The sequence below is a fragment of the Petaurus breviceps genome, unplaced genomic scaffold (assembly GCF_028583685.1).
Source record: "Petaurus breviceps papuanus isolate PSGF00001 unplaced genomic scaffold, PetGlider_PUasm1.0 126, whole genome shotgun sequence".
NCBI classification, from domain to species: domain Eukaryota; kingdom Metazoa; phylum Chordata; class Mammalia; order Diprotodontia; family Petauridae; genus Petaurus; species Petaurus breviceps.
In genome coordinates, this window is record NW_027185655.1 from 37,262,154 (window position 1) to 37,279,977 (window position 17,824).

Sequence of the window (17,824 nt, forward strand, 5' to 3'; positions counted from 1 at the left end):
GGCCTTTGTTTTCAAAGCTGATCACAGGGTGATGTCTTGATTCGTGAGCAGAATTGGACTTTAAGTGAGGCAGAGTTGCACAAAGCCTTTGTTTTTGTTTCTATCTCTAGTGCCTAGTATACAACAGGTACTTAATAAATGCTTCTGACCAACTAATCCAAGACGTTTAAGAAAAGGAGATGATGGGCAGGTCATGGACAGCCTGTGTGGTCTAGTGAGACCCATGTAATATCAAAAGCTCTAGAAAAGATTTATGGGAAGACAAGGGCAGTCATTCTGGAGGAGTATGTGTTGAGTTATAATCTGCATCAGGCACACCTACATAGATGGAATCAAAATATCAAAGCTGAAGAACTGCCATGAAAACGATTCATTAATAGGGCATATAAATTCAGGCTAGGTGACAATCTAAGTCAGGTTTTGTGTCTGCATTTACACTTAAAATTGTTCATCCTTTGATCGAGGATCAATGATATCACAGGTGATACCTCTGGCCTGAGGCATGAAATTGGATTTCCATTGAGGCAGAGGTACACAAAATTGTGAATTAGACAGCAGGCAAGTCACCATCTCTGAGCCCATGTCCTCACCAGGCAGTACTTATCCCAATTCAAGCATAAGACCCATTACACTAGCATCGACAGTCCTATGTTTAATATTTCTATCTTTACCCAAGTAACTGGACCACTCGCTGCACATCCAATTGCATTTTTAGCATCCTGGCATGATGTAAATTGCTCTTTTGACTTCAGTGACCCAAACAATGAGATTTTGGTACCTCTAATTCAAGCATTTATTAAGCAACTCCTGTGTACTAAAGATACTGGAGATACAAAGGTATAAAAGTTTTAATTTTTAAAATCTCTCTAAAAGTGCTTGGAAGTCTGATGGGGGAGATAAAATTTACATACAAACAAGCTTTATCAAGAATGAACTGGAGATAATCAACAGAGGGAAGGCACCAGAAATGTAAAGGCATATGAAATTCCAGCCCATTCATGAAATTAACTTCCAAGTAATAGCTGGAAATTTTTTTTGGGACCAGACTGGTGATTTCATTGGTATGAGACAACTTCTATCCATTCAGAATTGTATCTCCTCTCCAACTTAGAATTTTAGAGAGCTGCCTAGCCTAGGGCACTGAGAACTTGGAACTTGCCCTGAATATGGTAAATACAGTATTCTGCCTGATTGTGAGACCCCTGGAAATGGGTGATGAACTTCTTTCCACCCACAGACAACCATATGAAATAAAAATGAAAGGAATCAATAGAGAATTACATAATTTTTTTTTTATTACAAAAGCATCAAATTATTACCAAAACAATGTAATAAGTGTAAACAAAACTTAGGTCCCATCCATATTGCTTCCAAAGTTCAAACCTTATTATGGCAACTGAGCTTAGGGTACATTACTCCAAACAATTATTAAAGTAATCATATTTGTGATAGAATGACAGTACAGTGTTTTTAAGCATTTAATTTTTCTGAGATGATCAGAATTGCATAACATCTTCCCAAAAGCCTATGAAATTTTTCATGGTCTATAAACCAAGTAGAACATTCTGGGGTGTTGCCTCTTTGGGATAGGGCCAATGGAGAGTGATGACTCTTATTATGCCTTTACAGGGAGAGGGGGAGAAGAGGAGGTGGGGAGTTAAGATTAAGAGAGAGACAGAAACATTTTGGCTGCCAGTAACCTAGTAACCTAGCACCCCTCTAGAATGAAGATGAGAATTTCATCAACCTTTGGGTCTAGAATGAGGACAAGAATCTCACCAACCATTAGGTGTGTGCCTAAATATCATCTGGGAGAGCCTATCCCAGGAAATAATCAATTGGAACAAAGACATGAAAACTACTGCTTTCCAACTACATTATAAGAAACCAAAATGAATCATCTTTAGCCTTGGGCAACAAGGCTGCTGGTTTTGAATAGCACTTTAAGGTTCTGGTTAAAAAAATATATATACCGATTAACTTGATAATCTATGAATGAAACCAGTATTAGTGTAGCCCCCTAAATAGGTGATCACTAAATAGTAATTTATCTTAAAAAAAAAATTTTTTTTAAAGGTCTAAAAAAATCCTGGGGAAAAAAAAGAATCTTCAAATTTAAAACTTTGTAACACTAAATTTGAAAGATTGATCTAAAATATGTAGCACATCAACTATGAAAATTGGGGAGGCTTAAAATGATGAAAATCTCCTGCAAAATAAGTCATTTAATTTATTAATGATTAATCGACAATTTACAATCTGAGAATAAAACCACCAATTCGTTAGCCTAAAATATGATCACAGATGAAACATTAAAGCAGGAAGTGGGTACTGTAGGAATGGTTTAAAGTAAAAGATTAGGGTCTTGGCTGGAGGGGCAACAGGATGTAGATAACTTATACTGGGTGCAGTCTCTGGTGTGGAACACTGGGCAGCTAAAGGGTTTGGTGGGGAGAGGGGCAAGAGGGAAAAGAAGACATGTACCCAGGCAGGATGCTGGATGATGGGTTGTGGGCACAAGCTTTAAGTTTGGGCAGGGCAAGTCTCCATTTATTGGATAATGTGTACATAAACTAGAAGGGACGGGGGTGATAAAAGGTGTTGGTTATTATACATTTATGAGACACCATGGAGACTTAAATAAGAATGTTTTTTTTTAATGTCTTACAAAACATACAAAAAGTCCCAGAAGATAAAAGTATTCCCTTTAAATTGAAATATCAGTGGAAAACGATGTACTGGTTTTTACTTTTCACTCAAGGATCTAAAAAGCTATAAATGAATATTAGAAAACAGACTTTGATGAAGAAACGAAGACGCCACAAATACAAGTTGGAACCACCTGGTACTTAGGATAGACTACCTATTCAGGAAATGAAAGTCAATTTATTCTGAAGCTCTTGGTAGGGTGATTGATTCCCTGATATTCCCTGAGAATGTGGTCAACACACTAATTAGCAAATATGACCAAAGCTCTAGAAATGAAGATTAACCAAAGTACCAGTCTTGAGTGAAACTGTTGCAGTTCCCCACTGAAAATCATGCTGCTGAGCGACGAGATTCTGTCTCAAAACAGGCATCTGATTAAAAAAATTTAAAAGGCACTGGATCCCATCTCAAGATAATTGTACCAAAAGAAAAGGAATGGGGAGGAGGAGACCAGACCTCCAAGATGGACGTTTAAACAGGGTGGCTGCCCAGGCTTTTATTTAGTCTTTGGAAAGAGGAAGAGCCTTTTGGTCAGCATGGAGGCAAAGCAAGGGACCTGCTTTTTCCCAATGGCATTCGGGTCCTTGCAGAAATCCACCCTGCGCTGAGAAACTTTCCTGTTCACCAGCGTGAGCAGCTCCGTGAACTCTAAGGAGGAGCCATGTTTCCCCAGCATTTCACACAAGTCTTGGATGTACCAGGAACCATTCACTGTTTCACGGTGAGAATAGTAACCTGGCAAAGACACGGAAACACAAAAAGTCCAGACTTCAGCACAGAGTGCCTAGCTTCCGTTGGTCACAAGTTGATGTGGCCCTTGACAGGCTGGTTTTTCCTTAACTGCTGAAGGGTAAACCAGGATCATAGAAGTTGTGGAATTTAAAGGGAGAAGGAAGCCAAGTGGTTCCATGGTCCTAGAGTCAGGAAGACCTGAGTTCAAGTCCTGACTCAAACCTCTCCTATCTGTGTGACCCTGGGCAAGTCACTTCACCTCTCTTTGTCTGTGTTTTCTCAACTGTAAAATGGGTTGTTTTGAGAATCAAATGAGATAATAATTGTAAAGTGCCTGATACATAGTATTGTTCAATTTCAGTCGTGGCTGATTCTTTGTGATCCCATTTGGGGTTTTCTTGGCAAAGATGCTGGACTGGTTTGCCATTTCCTTCTCCAGTTTGTTTTACATATGAGGAAACTGAGGCAGCAAACAGGGTGAAGTGACTTGGCCAGAGTCACCCAGCCAGTAAAAGTCTGAGGTCAGACTTGGACTCAAGTCCTCCTGATTCCAGGGCCGGCTATCTATCCTCTGGGTCTAGCTGTCCCTACCACACGTAGTAAGCACTATATCAATGTTAGCTATTATCATCATCATCTTACGTACAGGGAAACTGAGTCCCAGAGACACAAAACAATTTGCCAAAGTAGTGAAGGTAGCAAAGACCAGAGCAGGGATTTGGACCCAGTTTTCTGATAAGACACTGGGGATACAGCTACCAAGAACTTGGACAACCCCATTTGTGAGGGATTCCAGTCTAACGGGGGAAGACAATAAAGATAAAGATGTACATACAACTACCTACAGAATAAATATGAAGAGAATAAAGTAATTTTCTTTAGAATATACATCAACTCTCTTTAATTGTACTTCACTATTTAAAAAGAAATGACCAGGGGGCGGCTAGGTGGCACAGTGAGTAGAGTACCCACCCTGGAGTCAGGAGGACCCGGGTTCAAATCCGGCCTCAGAGACTTACAACTTACTAGCCGTGTGACCTTGGGCAAGTCACTTAACCCCAAATTGCCCAGCCTTCCCCCCTCCAAAAAGAAAAAAAAAGAAATGATCAGGACTGGCAGGGCACTAATATAAGTTGAGGTAAGCAGGATAGGGAGAGTCTAGACCTAGGAATTCAGGTGAGGAAACTCCCATCCCTCGTGCAGGCTGGCACTTTTTTTCCAATCTACAATCTTAGAGAACTGCCTAGAACCCTGAGAGCTTAAGAGACACGCACAGTCAGAGGCTGGCCTTGGCACCCAAGTTTTCCTGGCTTTCTGGCCAGCTCTCTGTCCACTGTGCTGTGCTAAGAGATACAGTGAAACAAGAATGACCTACTTCTATGGCTGGGGTTATTGATCTGGCATCTATGAGCTTTTACAAATATCCGTTCTTATAACCATTTGGGTATTATGGGCTTCCAATGAAATGCAATTTATTTTATGCATTTAAAACCAATATTCTTAAGAAGGGGTCCACAAATCAATATATAAATTTTAAAAAAAGGGGGGGGCAGGGGTCCTTTACATTCAGAGAAAGAACAGAGTCTAAGTGCAGACTGAAGCAACTACCTGCTCTCTTTTTGGGTTGGGGGAGCAGGGGCACACCAAGGGGAGGGAGGAGAAAACTCGAAACTCAAAGAACTGGGGAACTGAATCTTGTAAACTCAAAGGAAACGAACAAATTAATAAAGGAACAAAGGGGGAGGGGGTCCAGAGTTTTCCCCAGACTGACAAAGGAGGCCATGATACCCCCTTGCTCTAGAACCGAGGAACCAAAGAGAAACAGTATTTATTGTCTTGATACAGCTTTCCAAGAGTCTGACCCCAAGAAGTCACTGTCATCTGTAGCTGGGGCAAGCAGGCCACTCATGATAAACTGACATATGCTCCAACAGTCAAAGGTATGTCCTGTGTATGGGGATGGCTGCTATTTGGATCCAGTAGCAGTACTCTATGTTTAAAATAGTTTATCTTTTTGGCTTGATTTAAAACTAGATGTCATGAATGAATTTCACATGTGATTTTCCAGATGATGTTTAACCTTCATCCTGTGCCAGATTCCACGTGTACTATTTATCACTACTCCTAAGAAGCCAAGACTGAGGGGCAGCTGGGTGGCGCAGTGAATAGAGCACCAGCCCTAGAGTCAGGAGGACCTGAGTTCAGATCCAGCCTCAGACACTTGACACTTACTACCTGTGTGACCTTGGGCAAGTCACTTAATTCCAATTGCCCTGCCTCCCCACCTCCAAAAAAGACCAAAAAAAAGCAATGACTGGAATTGGGAGGGTTGCCCGTGCCAAGTTCCCACCCGCAGCACCATCAGCTGTCTTTGTGAGGCCTCCCAGCTGAAAAAACAACAAAAAGCCTTTGGTAGCCAAGTGTCTGGTGGGGAGGGGCTTCTCAGGTGCCAAGGCTCTGTTACCAAGCCTGCCCTCAAAACTGCATCTGCCATCCAGAACCCAGGGTCACTGCACCATGATGAAGTGTTGGAGTGGCACTTCAGGAGAATGCTGTACTAATTAATCAAATTAACTAATTAAAGGCTGAGATTTCCTACGTGGTCTCTGAGGCTCCACTCACTCTCTTTTTGGTGGGAAGGCAATCGGGGCTAAGTGACTTGCCCAGGGTCACACAGCTAGTAAGTGTCTGAAGCAGGATTTGAACTCAGGTCCTCCTGACTCCAGGATTGGTGCTCTATCCACGGTGCCATCTAGCTGCCCCAGGGATCAGTTTCTATTTGAGTTTGACAACACAGTTCTGAACAGCTGGAAAAATGAAAGCCAAGGTCTAACCACATCAGCTGTGTACTCTAATGGTTCCTTATGACCTCTGGGATCTCCCCCCTCTTCTTTGGTCACCTTGTGCCTCCTCTGTATTTCTCATATACATACAGAAGTGAAAATTGAAGCTCCCTGAGGACACGGGCTGTGTATTCACTTTGGTCTGTGGATTCCAATGCCTGCCTTAAAAGATACTTGGTGATTCACCAATTTAGGAACAATGCCCTGACTCAGTTTCTCAGAAGAACACACAAAATGGAAAATTAGACAAAATTCAGCAGTTTCTACCACCAGATCTACCTAGAAATAGTTAACAAACCTTCTGCAACAGAGTAGCACATGAGGAAGTCGGCTCCAGCAGGGAGAGTGTAAATGGATGCGGCATCTACTTCTGTTTCATTGATGTCAGTCTGATGATGGTCAACCACGTCCAAAGGAATGACTGGGACATCATGCTGGTCTCCCCGACATGCCTAACAGTATCAGGAGGAAAAGTCAGATCAGTTTTCTCTACACTGCCCCCATCTAATGTTTTCCCCAATCTTTTAATTTAAAAGTTAATGGACAATTACAAAATTGTTCATTATTAAATGTTAAACAATTACTAAAGAGCACCTCTGGGGATGAAATCCAGATTACAGAGTTTTTTTCTACCAGCATTCCAACCTAAAAAACTCAAAACAAGGAAATAGACGCCAAATCTAAAGTAAATAAAGCTGAATCCAAAAGATAAGAAGGCACACACACCAAGGGGTGTGCTGGAACCCATTGGAAATAGACTCATGGCAGATGGTTTCAGTCTTTCACCTCAAAATCCACAAAGGCTAGATCTAAATCAAGGCTTGATTTATTATTGTTTTGTTGGCTGTCTAGACTTAACTGGAATTGATGAAGAAAAATCTAATAATGCAGATCAAACATAAAAGTGTATTGGGCACACTTCTCTTTTCCTGGAGAGCTGGCTGTTAAACTTTTATAAACACACCCTTACATATGCCAGCACACTAGAAGGATGAGTCATGAAATAACAGTCTAGTACTTTAAATATTTAGAGTTCCTATTCAAGTATCCCAGGACAGTTGGGTGGTACAATGGATTGAGTGCCAGGCCTAAAAGACAGGAAGACTCGTCTTCCTGAACTCGAATCTGGCCTCAGACACTAGATGTGTGACCCTGGGCAAGTCACTTAATTCTATTTGCCTCAATTTCCTCATGTATAAAATGAGCAGAAGGAAATGGCCAACCACTCCAGTGTGTTTGCCAAGAAAACCCTAAATGGGATTCATGAAGAGTCAGACAGGACTTAACAATAACTCAACTAAGCTAGTCTCCAGAAAACTCCACCCACAGGGCCAGTCATTGGAAATCGGTTCCCCCATGGGCATGACTAAGGCTCTTCTCACCACTCCCATCCCCATACCCCCCTTAAAAAAAAACCCACATTGATTATATCTAGCCATTCAGAGGAACAGGGAAGCACAAATGGAGGTAGGGGACAGGGCTGGGGAGGTGGGGTATGAGATGAAGTAAGGCGGAAGCTGCTGAAGGGGAAGGGGCTTCTGTGCCCAAGGAAAAGGGGATGATAAACCTATCTGGATTGACAGAGCTTTTCATTTTTCAGTTTAATTCATTATTCAGAGTTTAATCTGAGAAAGAAATCAGTCAGGCCACCAAATTCCTCAATGAGGGGAGGCTAAAGATACCCCACTATCCATATGGGGTATCTATATGGGAGGAAGTATCTCAGTATTAAAGGGCAGGATGGCCAAGAAAGAATGAAGGCCAGAAAGCATCTAAGAGGAACATAAGAAAAAGACCAAATAATTTTTTAAAATATCCAAGAGAAAGAGTCTGGAAACAAGCCTGGTTCCAGAATGAATAATCAATGAGACTAAAAGGCAGAAGAAAGAATGAATAAATATTTTATATTTTTGCTTTTTGGAGGGCAATTGGGATTAAGTGACTTGCCCAAGGTCACCCAGCTGGTAAGTAAGTGTTAAGTGTCTGAGGCCGAATTTGAACTCAGGTCCTCCTGACTCCAGGGCCAGTGCTCTATTCACTGTGCCACCTAGCCACCCTGAATGAATATTTTTTAAAAGGGCAATAACACAATGAAATAACACAATAACACAAAAATAGCATTGAATTTTTTAAAGGGCAATAACATAATGAAAGAGTATTATTACTAAGTATGTTTTGCATGACTTCACATGCGTAATGAGTATTATATTGCTTGCCTTACCAATGGGTGGGGTAGAGACTAGAGAGAATTTGGAAATGAAAACTTTACAAATAAATATTAATTTAAAAAATTCAATTACAGGGCAGCCAGTGCTGGCCCCGGGCATCGGGAGACCCGGGATCGGTTCTGGCCTCAGATACTTGGTACCCACACAAAATAACTGGCCGTGTAACCTTAAGCAAGTTACTTAACCCTAATTGCTTTAAAGAAAAAAAAAATTCAAATACAAAAAAGAATTTACCATGAATAATATGAAAAAGAATTTATTACAAATATTACTACAAAAGAAAAAGAATAAAAAATCCTCAATGACAAAGAATCCTACAGGATCCTCAGATTTCATAGAATATCAGCAATGATAGTTCCCAAGAGAAATACAACTTTCAGAAGGACTTCTTAAGGAAGATTAGCATCAGAGCAAGACACCTTAGAATAAAATGGAGCATCTCCCAAAAAGGAATAGAAACTCTGAGAAAGAGAACAGATTTGAAAGTCCAAAATTGGAAAGCAGAAGAGAAGCCAAGGATAGTTAACTCTCAAAGAGGGCTCTATGCAGGTAAAACAACTGACTTTGAAGACAAAACATGCAGATAATATAAGGACCCTGGGTCTCCCAAAAGAGCAGATTATCTCAAATACTGGATTGTAGATAATCTCTCTCTCTCACATATAAACACTTAGCCAGAATTTTTTTTTTTCTTTTTTGGAGGGTGGAAGGCAGGGCAATTGGGGTTAAGTGATTGTAATGTTAATGGAATCTGAAGATTTCCCATGCCCCTTTGTATCCGCAAGTAAGCAGGTCTTGGCACCTTGTTTCAAGTTAACACCTTGTTTAGACTATTTAGTTAACACAAAAGTAGTTAACACCTGGAGAGGAAAGTGCTGATGTAGCAGGAGGGGGCGGAACAGGGAGGAGCTATGCTGTATATGGGATAGAGCACCAGCAGGACAGTCAGAATTGTCTCTCCGTGAGCATCTGGAGGCTGCAACTTCTGGTAAGACCTTTCCTTTGGGAATCTCTGCTAAGAACTTCCAAGAACCAGGCTGAGGAGCTACTGTGAATGAAAGAAGAGGACCCCTGCTTGAGGAAGCCTGTTCTGTTGTGAAGGCTCGGGAATGTGGGTGTTCACTGCATTAACCCTGTGTATCAACTTCATGGCTACTGTAATGACTTTGGCTTTCTGGCTCTGGGACTCGGGTTTTCTGGTATTTGAATAAAGGCTTTGGTTCCGCTCTCTGTGGAGAGTCTGCTACATTTTGTGATTTACAATTATACCAGCATATTCATAACCACTGTGGGTGTTGTGAATATTGCATTATTGTTACAGTGACTTGCCCAAAGTCACACGGCTAGTAAATGTTAAGTGTCAGAGGCGATTTGAACTCAGGTCCTCCTGATTCCAGGGCTGGTGCTCTATTCACTGTGCCACCTAGCCACCCCTGCACCACCTAGCTACACTGCTAGAATTTTTTAATACAATGAAATCTTGATTGATCAAATTCAGATTTTCACCAAAGAAAACTCCCCATGGAAATGGCTAAATGAATGGCAGTATATGAATGTAATGGAACATGACTATGCTGTAAGAAATGGTGGAAAAGAAGACTATGATGAAGTATAAGAGGAACAGATGAAAAGGGAAATAACTAGAATCAAGGAAACTGCATACAGCTGGAATAATTTTAGCGGAAGAATTTAGATCAAAAGCTGTGAAATAGCCAAGTTTAAGCTTAAAGAAAATGAACCTTGGGGCAGCTAGGTGGCACAGTGAATAGAGCACCAGCCCTGGAGTCAGAAGTACCTGAGTTCAAATCCAGCCTCAGACACTTAACACAATGTGACCTTGGGCAAGTCACTTAACCCCAATTGCCCTAAAAAAAAAAAAAAAGGAAAGAAAATGAACCTCCCTCCCTTCTCTGCAGAGGTGCAAAGTCAATGAGCACAGAATCCTGAAATGCTATCATATTTGTGCCTGGTTAGTTTTGGTGGACAGAATTTTCCCCTTTCTTTTTTATCCTTTCTTATATCTTTCATTTATTCTGTCTGGGGACAAGAGTGGTGGGGAGAGTTGAAGGAGAGATATAATACAAATATATTACAAGTGTGAGTTCCTTCAGAGCAGTGTTGAAAGAAGATTTTTGGGAGGACTCTATATTTTGTTCTGTATTTGCCATTTTTCCATGTATGAGTACTGCATGAACTGCAGAATCTGCTGCAACAGCTGGTTTCCTTTAGGGTCTTTTTTTGCTCCCCTAATCAGTACAAAAAGGTATCTTTGAACTTAGGTTGTTTAGTCTCCAATTAGTTTTTTTTTTTTTAAAGCAATCGGGGTTAAGTAACTTGCTCAAGGTTACACGGCCAGTTATTTCTGGGTGTGGTGCTGAGTATCTGAGCCCAGATTTGATCCAGGTCATCCCAACACTGGAGCCGGTGCTCTTACTCGCTGAGCCACCTGGCCGCCCCTAAGCAATTGGGGTTAAGTAACTTGCTCAAGGTTACATAGGCCAGGTGTTTCTGTGTGGGTGCTAAGTGTCTGAGCCCGGGATTCGATCTCCAGGTGTTCTCAACACTGGAGCCGGTGCTCTTACTTGCTGTGCTACCTGGCCGCCCCTCCAATTAGTTTTTAATCTATCTTTCTATGGTCCCTTATTAAATATAATTTTTAATAAATTTTGATCTGAAAAGGATGCTTTTAACTGTGAAATTATTATGCCCTCATATATGGTCAGTCTTTAAAACTGCTGAGACAAGGTGTATTCTTTTCTATTCCCATTCAATTCTCAATTCTGTTTGCTTCCTTGACTTCTTATTTGTTTTTGGCTAGATTTGGCTAGTTCTGAGAGGGGAAGATTAAAGTACTCCATCATCATAGTACTACTATCTATTTCTATGTAAAATTCATTTAACTTTTCTTTTAAAAGATTTAGATGCTATAGTATTTGGTGCATATTGGAGTATTTTTCAATCTGTATCCCCAGAATGTAGCACGGTGTTTTCCACAAAGTAAATGTATACGAAATGATATATTCATTCATTAAAAAAAAATTATAAAGAAAAGATATCAACAAAACAATGTTAAAAAAAAAAAAAGAAAACCCCCATGCTTGAAAATCTAACATGGTTTACTCTCACAATCTTAACACTAAACAATAAATTTTGTGAGCATACATGAATGAGGCATTTGACCATGAAGGAACATCAATTCAAGGAACTCAAAATCATTCTGTAACCAAGAGAAAACTTTGTCAGCTGGACAGTTGAAACTTCATATTATTCTGCAGCCAAATAAAAAAGAAGGGAGCCAGAGTGCTGATACAGTGGAAAGACTGATGAATATGGAGTCAGAGTTCTAATCTTAGTTCTGCCAATTACTTCTATAACCTTGGACAGATCCCGAAGGTTATAAAACAGGATAATTTCCTCTAATAGCCTGTTCCAATTATGACTGATTAAATACTTAATGAACCTCTCCAAAGTGTTTAAAATAACACAACTGGGGCAGCTAGGTGGTGCAGTGAATAGAGCACCGGGCCTGGAGTCAGGAGGACCTGAGTTCAAATCCAGACTCAGACATTTAAACTTACTAGCTATGTGACCTTGGGGAAATCACTTAGCCCCAACTGCCTGCCTTCCCCCCTCCAAAAAGCAAAAACAAAACAAAAAAACGAACACAAATGTGGAATGTTTTCTCTTAAGTAGACTGTGACAAAAATCCCCCATCAAAATATGATTTCCACCATACAAAAATGTGCTTGACTTATTTCCTTCTTACTCCTTCCAGACTAACTCACAAGAAACAGTTTACAATAGAGGGGAAAATCAACTGGGGAATGGCTGAACAAGTTGTGGTGTATGACTGTGATGACTATTGTGCTATGAGAAATGACAAGGGAGATGGTTTCAGAAAAATCTGGGAAGACTGATATGAACTGATGCAAAGTGAAGTGAGCAAAGCCAGGAGAACATTGTACACAGTAACAGCAATATTGTAATGATGATTAACTGTGAAAAAGTTGGCTACTATGCTCAATACAATGATCCAAGACAATTCCAAAGGGCCTATGATGAAAAATGTTATCCTCCTCCAGACAGAAAAGTGATAAACTGACTGCTTTATTTTTCTTGTTTTGTATGTGTGTGTTTTCTTTTGCAACATGGCTAATGTGGAAATGTTTTACATGATTTCACATGTATAGTCACTATCATATTGCTTGCCTTCTCAATAGTTGGGGTAGGGGCAGAAGCAGGTAAGAGAATTTGAAATTCGAAATCATAAAAAAAAAGGATGTTAAAGTTTTTTTTATGTAATTGGAAAATATTTAATGAAATTAAATGTATTTTAAAAATAAAATAAAATCCAAAGGCAACCTTTTTAAAATTAGTAAAACAAAAGATAAAGGCAAAAAGCCAAGATAAGCACTCACAAGTCTGTGCTCTTTCATCAACTTTTCTTCCAGTGGTCCTGTGATGACCGTAGGCCCCAGAGAGCCAAGATAAATCTGTGACATACTAATTCATCCATTTCCAAAACAGTCAAGTTCCAATGACCAAATAATTCTTTTTGGTTGCTTTGCCTTCAGCCTTGGACTAGGCTGGTAGAATTACTATAAGAGCAGTTTTAGTGAGTCACTTATAATTTAAGTCTAAGGACTTGTTCTGCTAAATCCAAGATGTCAACAGAATTCACAGTGAATTAATAACCACTCATAGAACTCTTGCAAAGGAAGTGGCAAGAATTCAAGAGAACAATCCATACAATAACTGCAACCATTTAGATGAAAATCACAATACTAAGATGAAATGCAAAGTTCAATCCTGTTTCCAGGGAACAGGTGATGAAACATTCCACAATCCCCAACGGAGTAGGTCAACACAAATTTATTTAAGCACTTAACTGTTTGGCAACCAGTATTGGTCTCTACATTTGATCTGAGTCCAGAAGTCTTTTTGTGCTGCTTTCTTACTAACATTACTATAGTTACTGTAGAAATTGTTCAGCTGAACACTTGATATTGTCCAAGAGGAGTCTGAATGGTTACTAATTTTTTATGAATTCTATGTGCTGAGAATGGAGGATATAAAGAAACATGAAAAAAAAATTAGTGTTTGTCCTCAAGAAACATAGATTCTAATGGGGAAGATAGCACAGAGGTGGGAGATTACATATATCAAAAGTTGTCTAGTCTTACAAATAGTTTGTTTTGCTGACTATTTTTCTGTGTTAAAATGGGGGAGGTGGGTGGGGAGCTATCAACAACTGGGAAATAGGTAAAAAATTGTGATTACTGAATTTATGGGAATATCATCTGCCACTATGAGAAGAAGACTAAGAAGAATACAAAGAACTATGGGAAGGCTTATGTGATCTAATGTACAGAAGTAAGTAGAGGGGTGGCTAGGTGGTGCAGTGAAACAGCACTGCAGGAGGACCCGAGTTCAAATCCGGCCTCAGACACTTGACACACTTACTAGCCGTGTGACTTTGGGCAAGTCACTTAACCCCAATCACCCTGCAAAAAGCAAAAAAAAAAGAAGTAGTAAGTAGAAATGGGAAAACAATTTACATAACTCCAATATCAACAGCAAGAACAGCAAGAGAAAACTGAATCTGAGTACTGTGTCATTATGAGCAATGAAAAAGCAGCTAAAAGAACAGAAAATGGTTCAGAGGGAGACACAGATAAGCAGGACAGCTTTGAAATGAATGTTCTGAAGTTATATATACTTTTTTTTTAAAGGAAACAAAGCTATTTCTTAACAGAGATTCCTAATTTCATGCACATTTTTTTGTTCATTGAAAGGCACATGTTTGTTGGTATTTGCAGAATAACAAAGATTTTAAAAAAGAACGCAAGCAAGAAGAATGCTTAGACTTTGAACCCAAAGAAGAAAGAACAGAATAAAGTTCTGCTCCTTATTTGCAGTGGTGTGGGTCTATAAGTCCATATACTTTTAGACTTGATTGATATTAGTTTTGCTAAATAAAGTGCATTATTCCTCCTCCTTTTTTTTTTTAAGCAATCGGGGTTAAGTAACAGTAACTCGCTCAAGGTTACACGGCCAGTTATTTCTGGGTGTGGTGCTGAGTATCTGAGCCCGGATTTGATCCCCAGGTCATCCCAACCCTGGAGCTGGTGCTCTTACTTGCTGTGCTACCTGGCCACCCTGATTATTCCTCCTTTTAAGAAAAATTATTTGATAGAGGGATGACTTTCTGGTTGGGGTAGGAGGAATATATTGATATGAAGAAATGAAGGCAATGTAAAAACAAAAGATGGGGTGACTAGGTGGCACAGTGAATAGAGCACCAGCCCTAGAGTCAGGAGGACCTGAGTTCAAATTTGACCTCAGACACTTACCAAAAAAAACTAGCCATGTGACCCTGGGCAAGTCACTTAACCCCAATTGCCCTCCAAAAAGAAAAAAAAAAGATAAGAAAACAAGGTAAAAGGAGGTCTTTTTTGGGGGGGAGGGGGAGCCTAGGATATTGAGCAAAAAAAAAAAAAAAACCTTAATAGGATAGGGTATGGGGGTGGTGGCAAGGATTCCAGACAGACTTAAGGTTTAACCAGGCATCTTCCTAACCAAGAAATTTTAGAAATTTAGAAATCGAGAACTCAATCAAGAAAATCTAGAAACAGGCACATGACCCTGAAGAGGTGTTATGAATCCTTCATAAACAAATGACCAGAACCATGAACTTTTCCAAATGACAGACCTTACTCTTACCTGAATGATAAATATCTTAGGCTTCCCAACTAAGCTCTGACATCTGTCTCCTTTAAAGAGGGCAGTCAGCTTCTGAATATCAATTTTGGCATCATAGGCATAGATGTGATTCCCTTCACCATGAGTCAGGAACACGCACAGGAAGCAGTCAGCATCCATATGGCTAGAGGTGGACACTGCAAGGAGTGATCAGTGAGAACTAAGACGGGAGGGAAAACAAAGCATCTATCAACAATCCTACAGGTGAAAATGGTGGTCAACTCTCAAGAATTTGGAATAAAGTGGGAGGAGGGTGAAAAAATTATCCAGCTTAGTGAAATGCAAAAATACAGGCTTACCTTAGAATCTGTCATTATAATGACAAACATCATGAAGGCCCACTAATTGAGGAATGACTGAACAGATATGGAATATAAATGCAATGAAATACTATTGCCGGAATGTTATGGTCCCCCTAAGAAGTGATGAAAGGGATAACTTCAGAGGACTCTGGAAAGCTTGTATAAACCAATGCAGAGCAAAAGGGACAGAATTTACACTATTATACTGAAATATAAGAACGACCAATGCCAATCAACATAATGACCAACCAAGGTTCCAGAGGACCAATGATAGTAGTATGTGCCCCACCTCCCAACAGGTGAGGGACTCAAAATGTAGAACAAGACATACATCACTGGACATGGCCAATGTGGGAAATTGCTTTGGGTTTCCTTTTATTTATTTTTTCTTTTTGTAGTGTGGGCCTGGGGTTCAAGGAAGATGGAAAAGAACATGAATGTGTAACTGAAAAAATTTAATTTTAAAAAGTATCCTAAACATAGAAATCATAGGATCATGTGTCTAGAGCTGGAAGGGCCTTCAGTGGATTTCTAATCCAATCCTCTCATTTTACAGATGAAGAAACTGGGGTGGGGGGTGTTAAATGACTTAGCTGAGGTTATAGAAGTAGGAAGTGAAACACCGTTTTATCTCACTCTAGTCAGTTCCATTTATTTCAGATTTTAGTCAACAAGAATGATTTATGCCATTGTCTGATGACAAACAGGATTTGAGTGGAGTCCTGTTATCGAGCTTTTTCCTTAGTTCATTGACTTTTCTTTAAAGAAGGTATAGCTGATATTCTGTAGATGTGAAATGGGAGAGGGGTCACCACCATATGATTTCAGCCATTTGGACACCACCACCAGCAGGGAGTTACTTAGGGGAAGGGCCTGGAAAGAAGACTTTATATAATACTCTTTAGAGTTGGACGTCTGTTACAAAAGCCACCCTTTGACCGATGCCTCGAGAACCAACAAGACTTCTCGTGGAGTTCATACAAGAAAGATGGATGGGGGAACAAACAGGCACAAAACTTGAAAGGGAAGAGGTTAAATCAAAATGATGATTTAAGGATCAAGGAACAGACCAATTAAGAAAAACCAAACTGTGGAGTGTGGTGAAGACAAAAGGGTTTGGAGGAAAGGGACCAGCGTTCTAGCTCCAGCCCTGCTGCTGACAAACTTGTGTGACCTCGGGCAGATGACCCAACCTCTCTGATCTCAGCTCCCTCAACTGTAAAGTCAGGCAGCGGGATCAGGTGGCCTCTAAGATACCTTTCAGTTTTAATCACTATTTCTAAATATAGCCTAGAGAAGCACAGGTTAAGAGGTGAGATTTATAAAATTTATATAACAGTGATGACTATGCTTTTCTCTGACCCTCCTAGAAATAAAAAACGAGAACATGTTTAGGTTTCAAAATGAGCTATTTAGGCTATTCATAAGCAAGTCTCCTCACTGATTACAGTTAATCACTGAAATGGAATCTTCCTGTGTAGGGTTTTTGGAGTCAGTGGTTTTATGTCTTTAAATCCTTTTTCTATCAGATTCCCTAGCCAAGAACTCTTAGCTCTAAACACTTTAGATACCTAGCATTTATGCTGAAAGCCCTCAGGAACAAACTGAGGGCTATTCTGCCAGGGGCCCCATTCTGGCCGACAGCCACCAAAAGATACCACAGTTCTATACCATGAGCCCAGGACTGGGCAGTCAGTAAACCTAGGGTTTCAAATCCTGCTTCAGGCACTTACTAGCTATGAGGTACTGGGTTAAAGCCACTTAAACTCTCTGGGTCTTCATTTCTTAGCTAGAAAATGAAGGGCTAGGACAGGAAAGGAAAAGGAAAAAGAAAAAGAAAGGGAAAGGGAAAGGAAAAGGAGAAGGGAAGGGAAAGAGAAAGGGAAAGGAGAAGGGAAGGAAAGGAGGGGAAGGAAAAAAGAAAGGGGAAGAGGAAGGAGAAGGAAAGGAGAAAGGAAGAAAGGAATGAAGAGAGGGAGGAAGGAAAAGGAAAGGAAATCAGGGAAAGGAGAAGGGGAAGGAGAAGGAACTAAGAAAGGAAGAAGGAAAGGAAGAGAAAGAAGGGAAAGGGAAAGAAAAAGGAAGGAAGAGAGGGAGGGTAGGGAGGAAGGGAAGAAAAGAAAGAAAGAAACAAGTATTTTTAATATGCCTACTATGTGTCAGGTTCTATGCTAAACACTTTACAAATGGAAGGAAAGAAAGGATGGCTGGGAGGAAGGAATGAAAAGGAAAGGAAGAAACAAGTATT

The 17,824-nt window shown here is 40.2% G+C and overlaps 1 protein-coding gene across 6 annotated transcripts in view; it reads right to left on the bottom strand.

Annotated features, from left to right (window-relative positions):
* Positions 1-1,274: 1,274 nt before the first annotated feature.
* Positions 1,275-17,824, bottom strand: part of LOC138166582 (caspase-6-like) — a 61,103-nt gene continuing 44,553 nt past the window's right edge. For 5 of the 6 annotated variants that reach the window (XM_069095072.1, XM_069095068.1, XM_069095080.1 and 2 more), the window contains 3 exons: positions 15,236-15,411; positions 6,583-6,736; positions 1,275-3,444 (listed from right to left, as the gene is read on the bottom strand). In XM_069095072.1, coding sequence (XP_068951173.1) covers positions 3,206-3,444; positions 6,583-6,736; positions 15,236-15,411 — 569 coding nt within the window. In that variant the 3' untranslated portion in view covers positions 1,275-3,205. Of the gene's footprint in view, positions 3,445-6,582; positions 6,737-12,800; positions 14,017-15,235; positions 15,412-17,824 lie in introns of those variants that run through there. The other variant, XM_069095078.1, reaches the window with a different exon arrangement.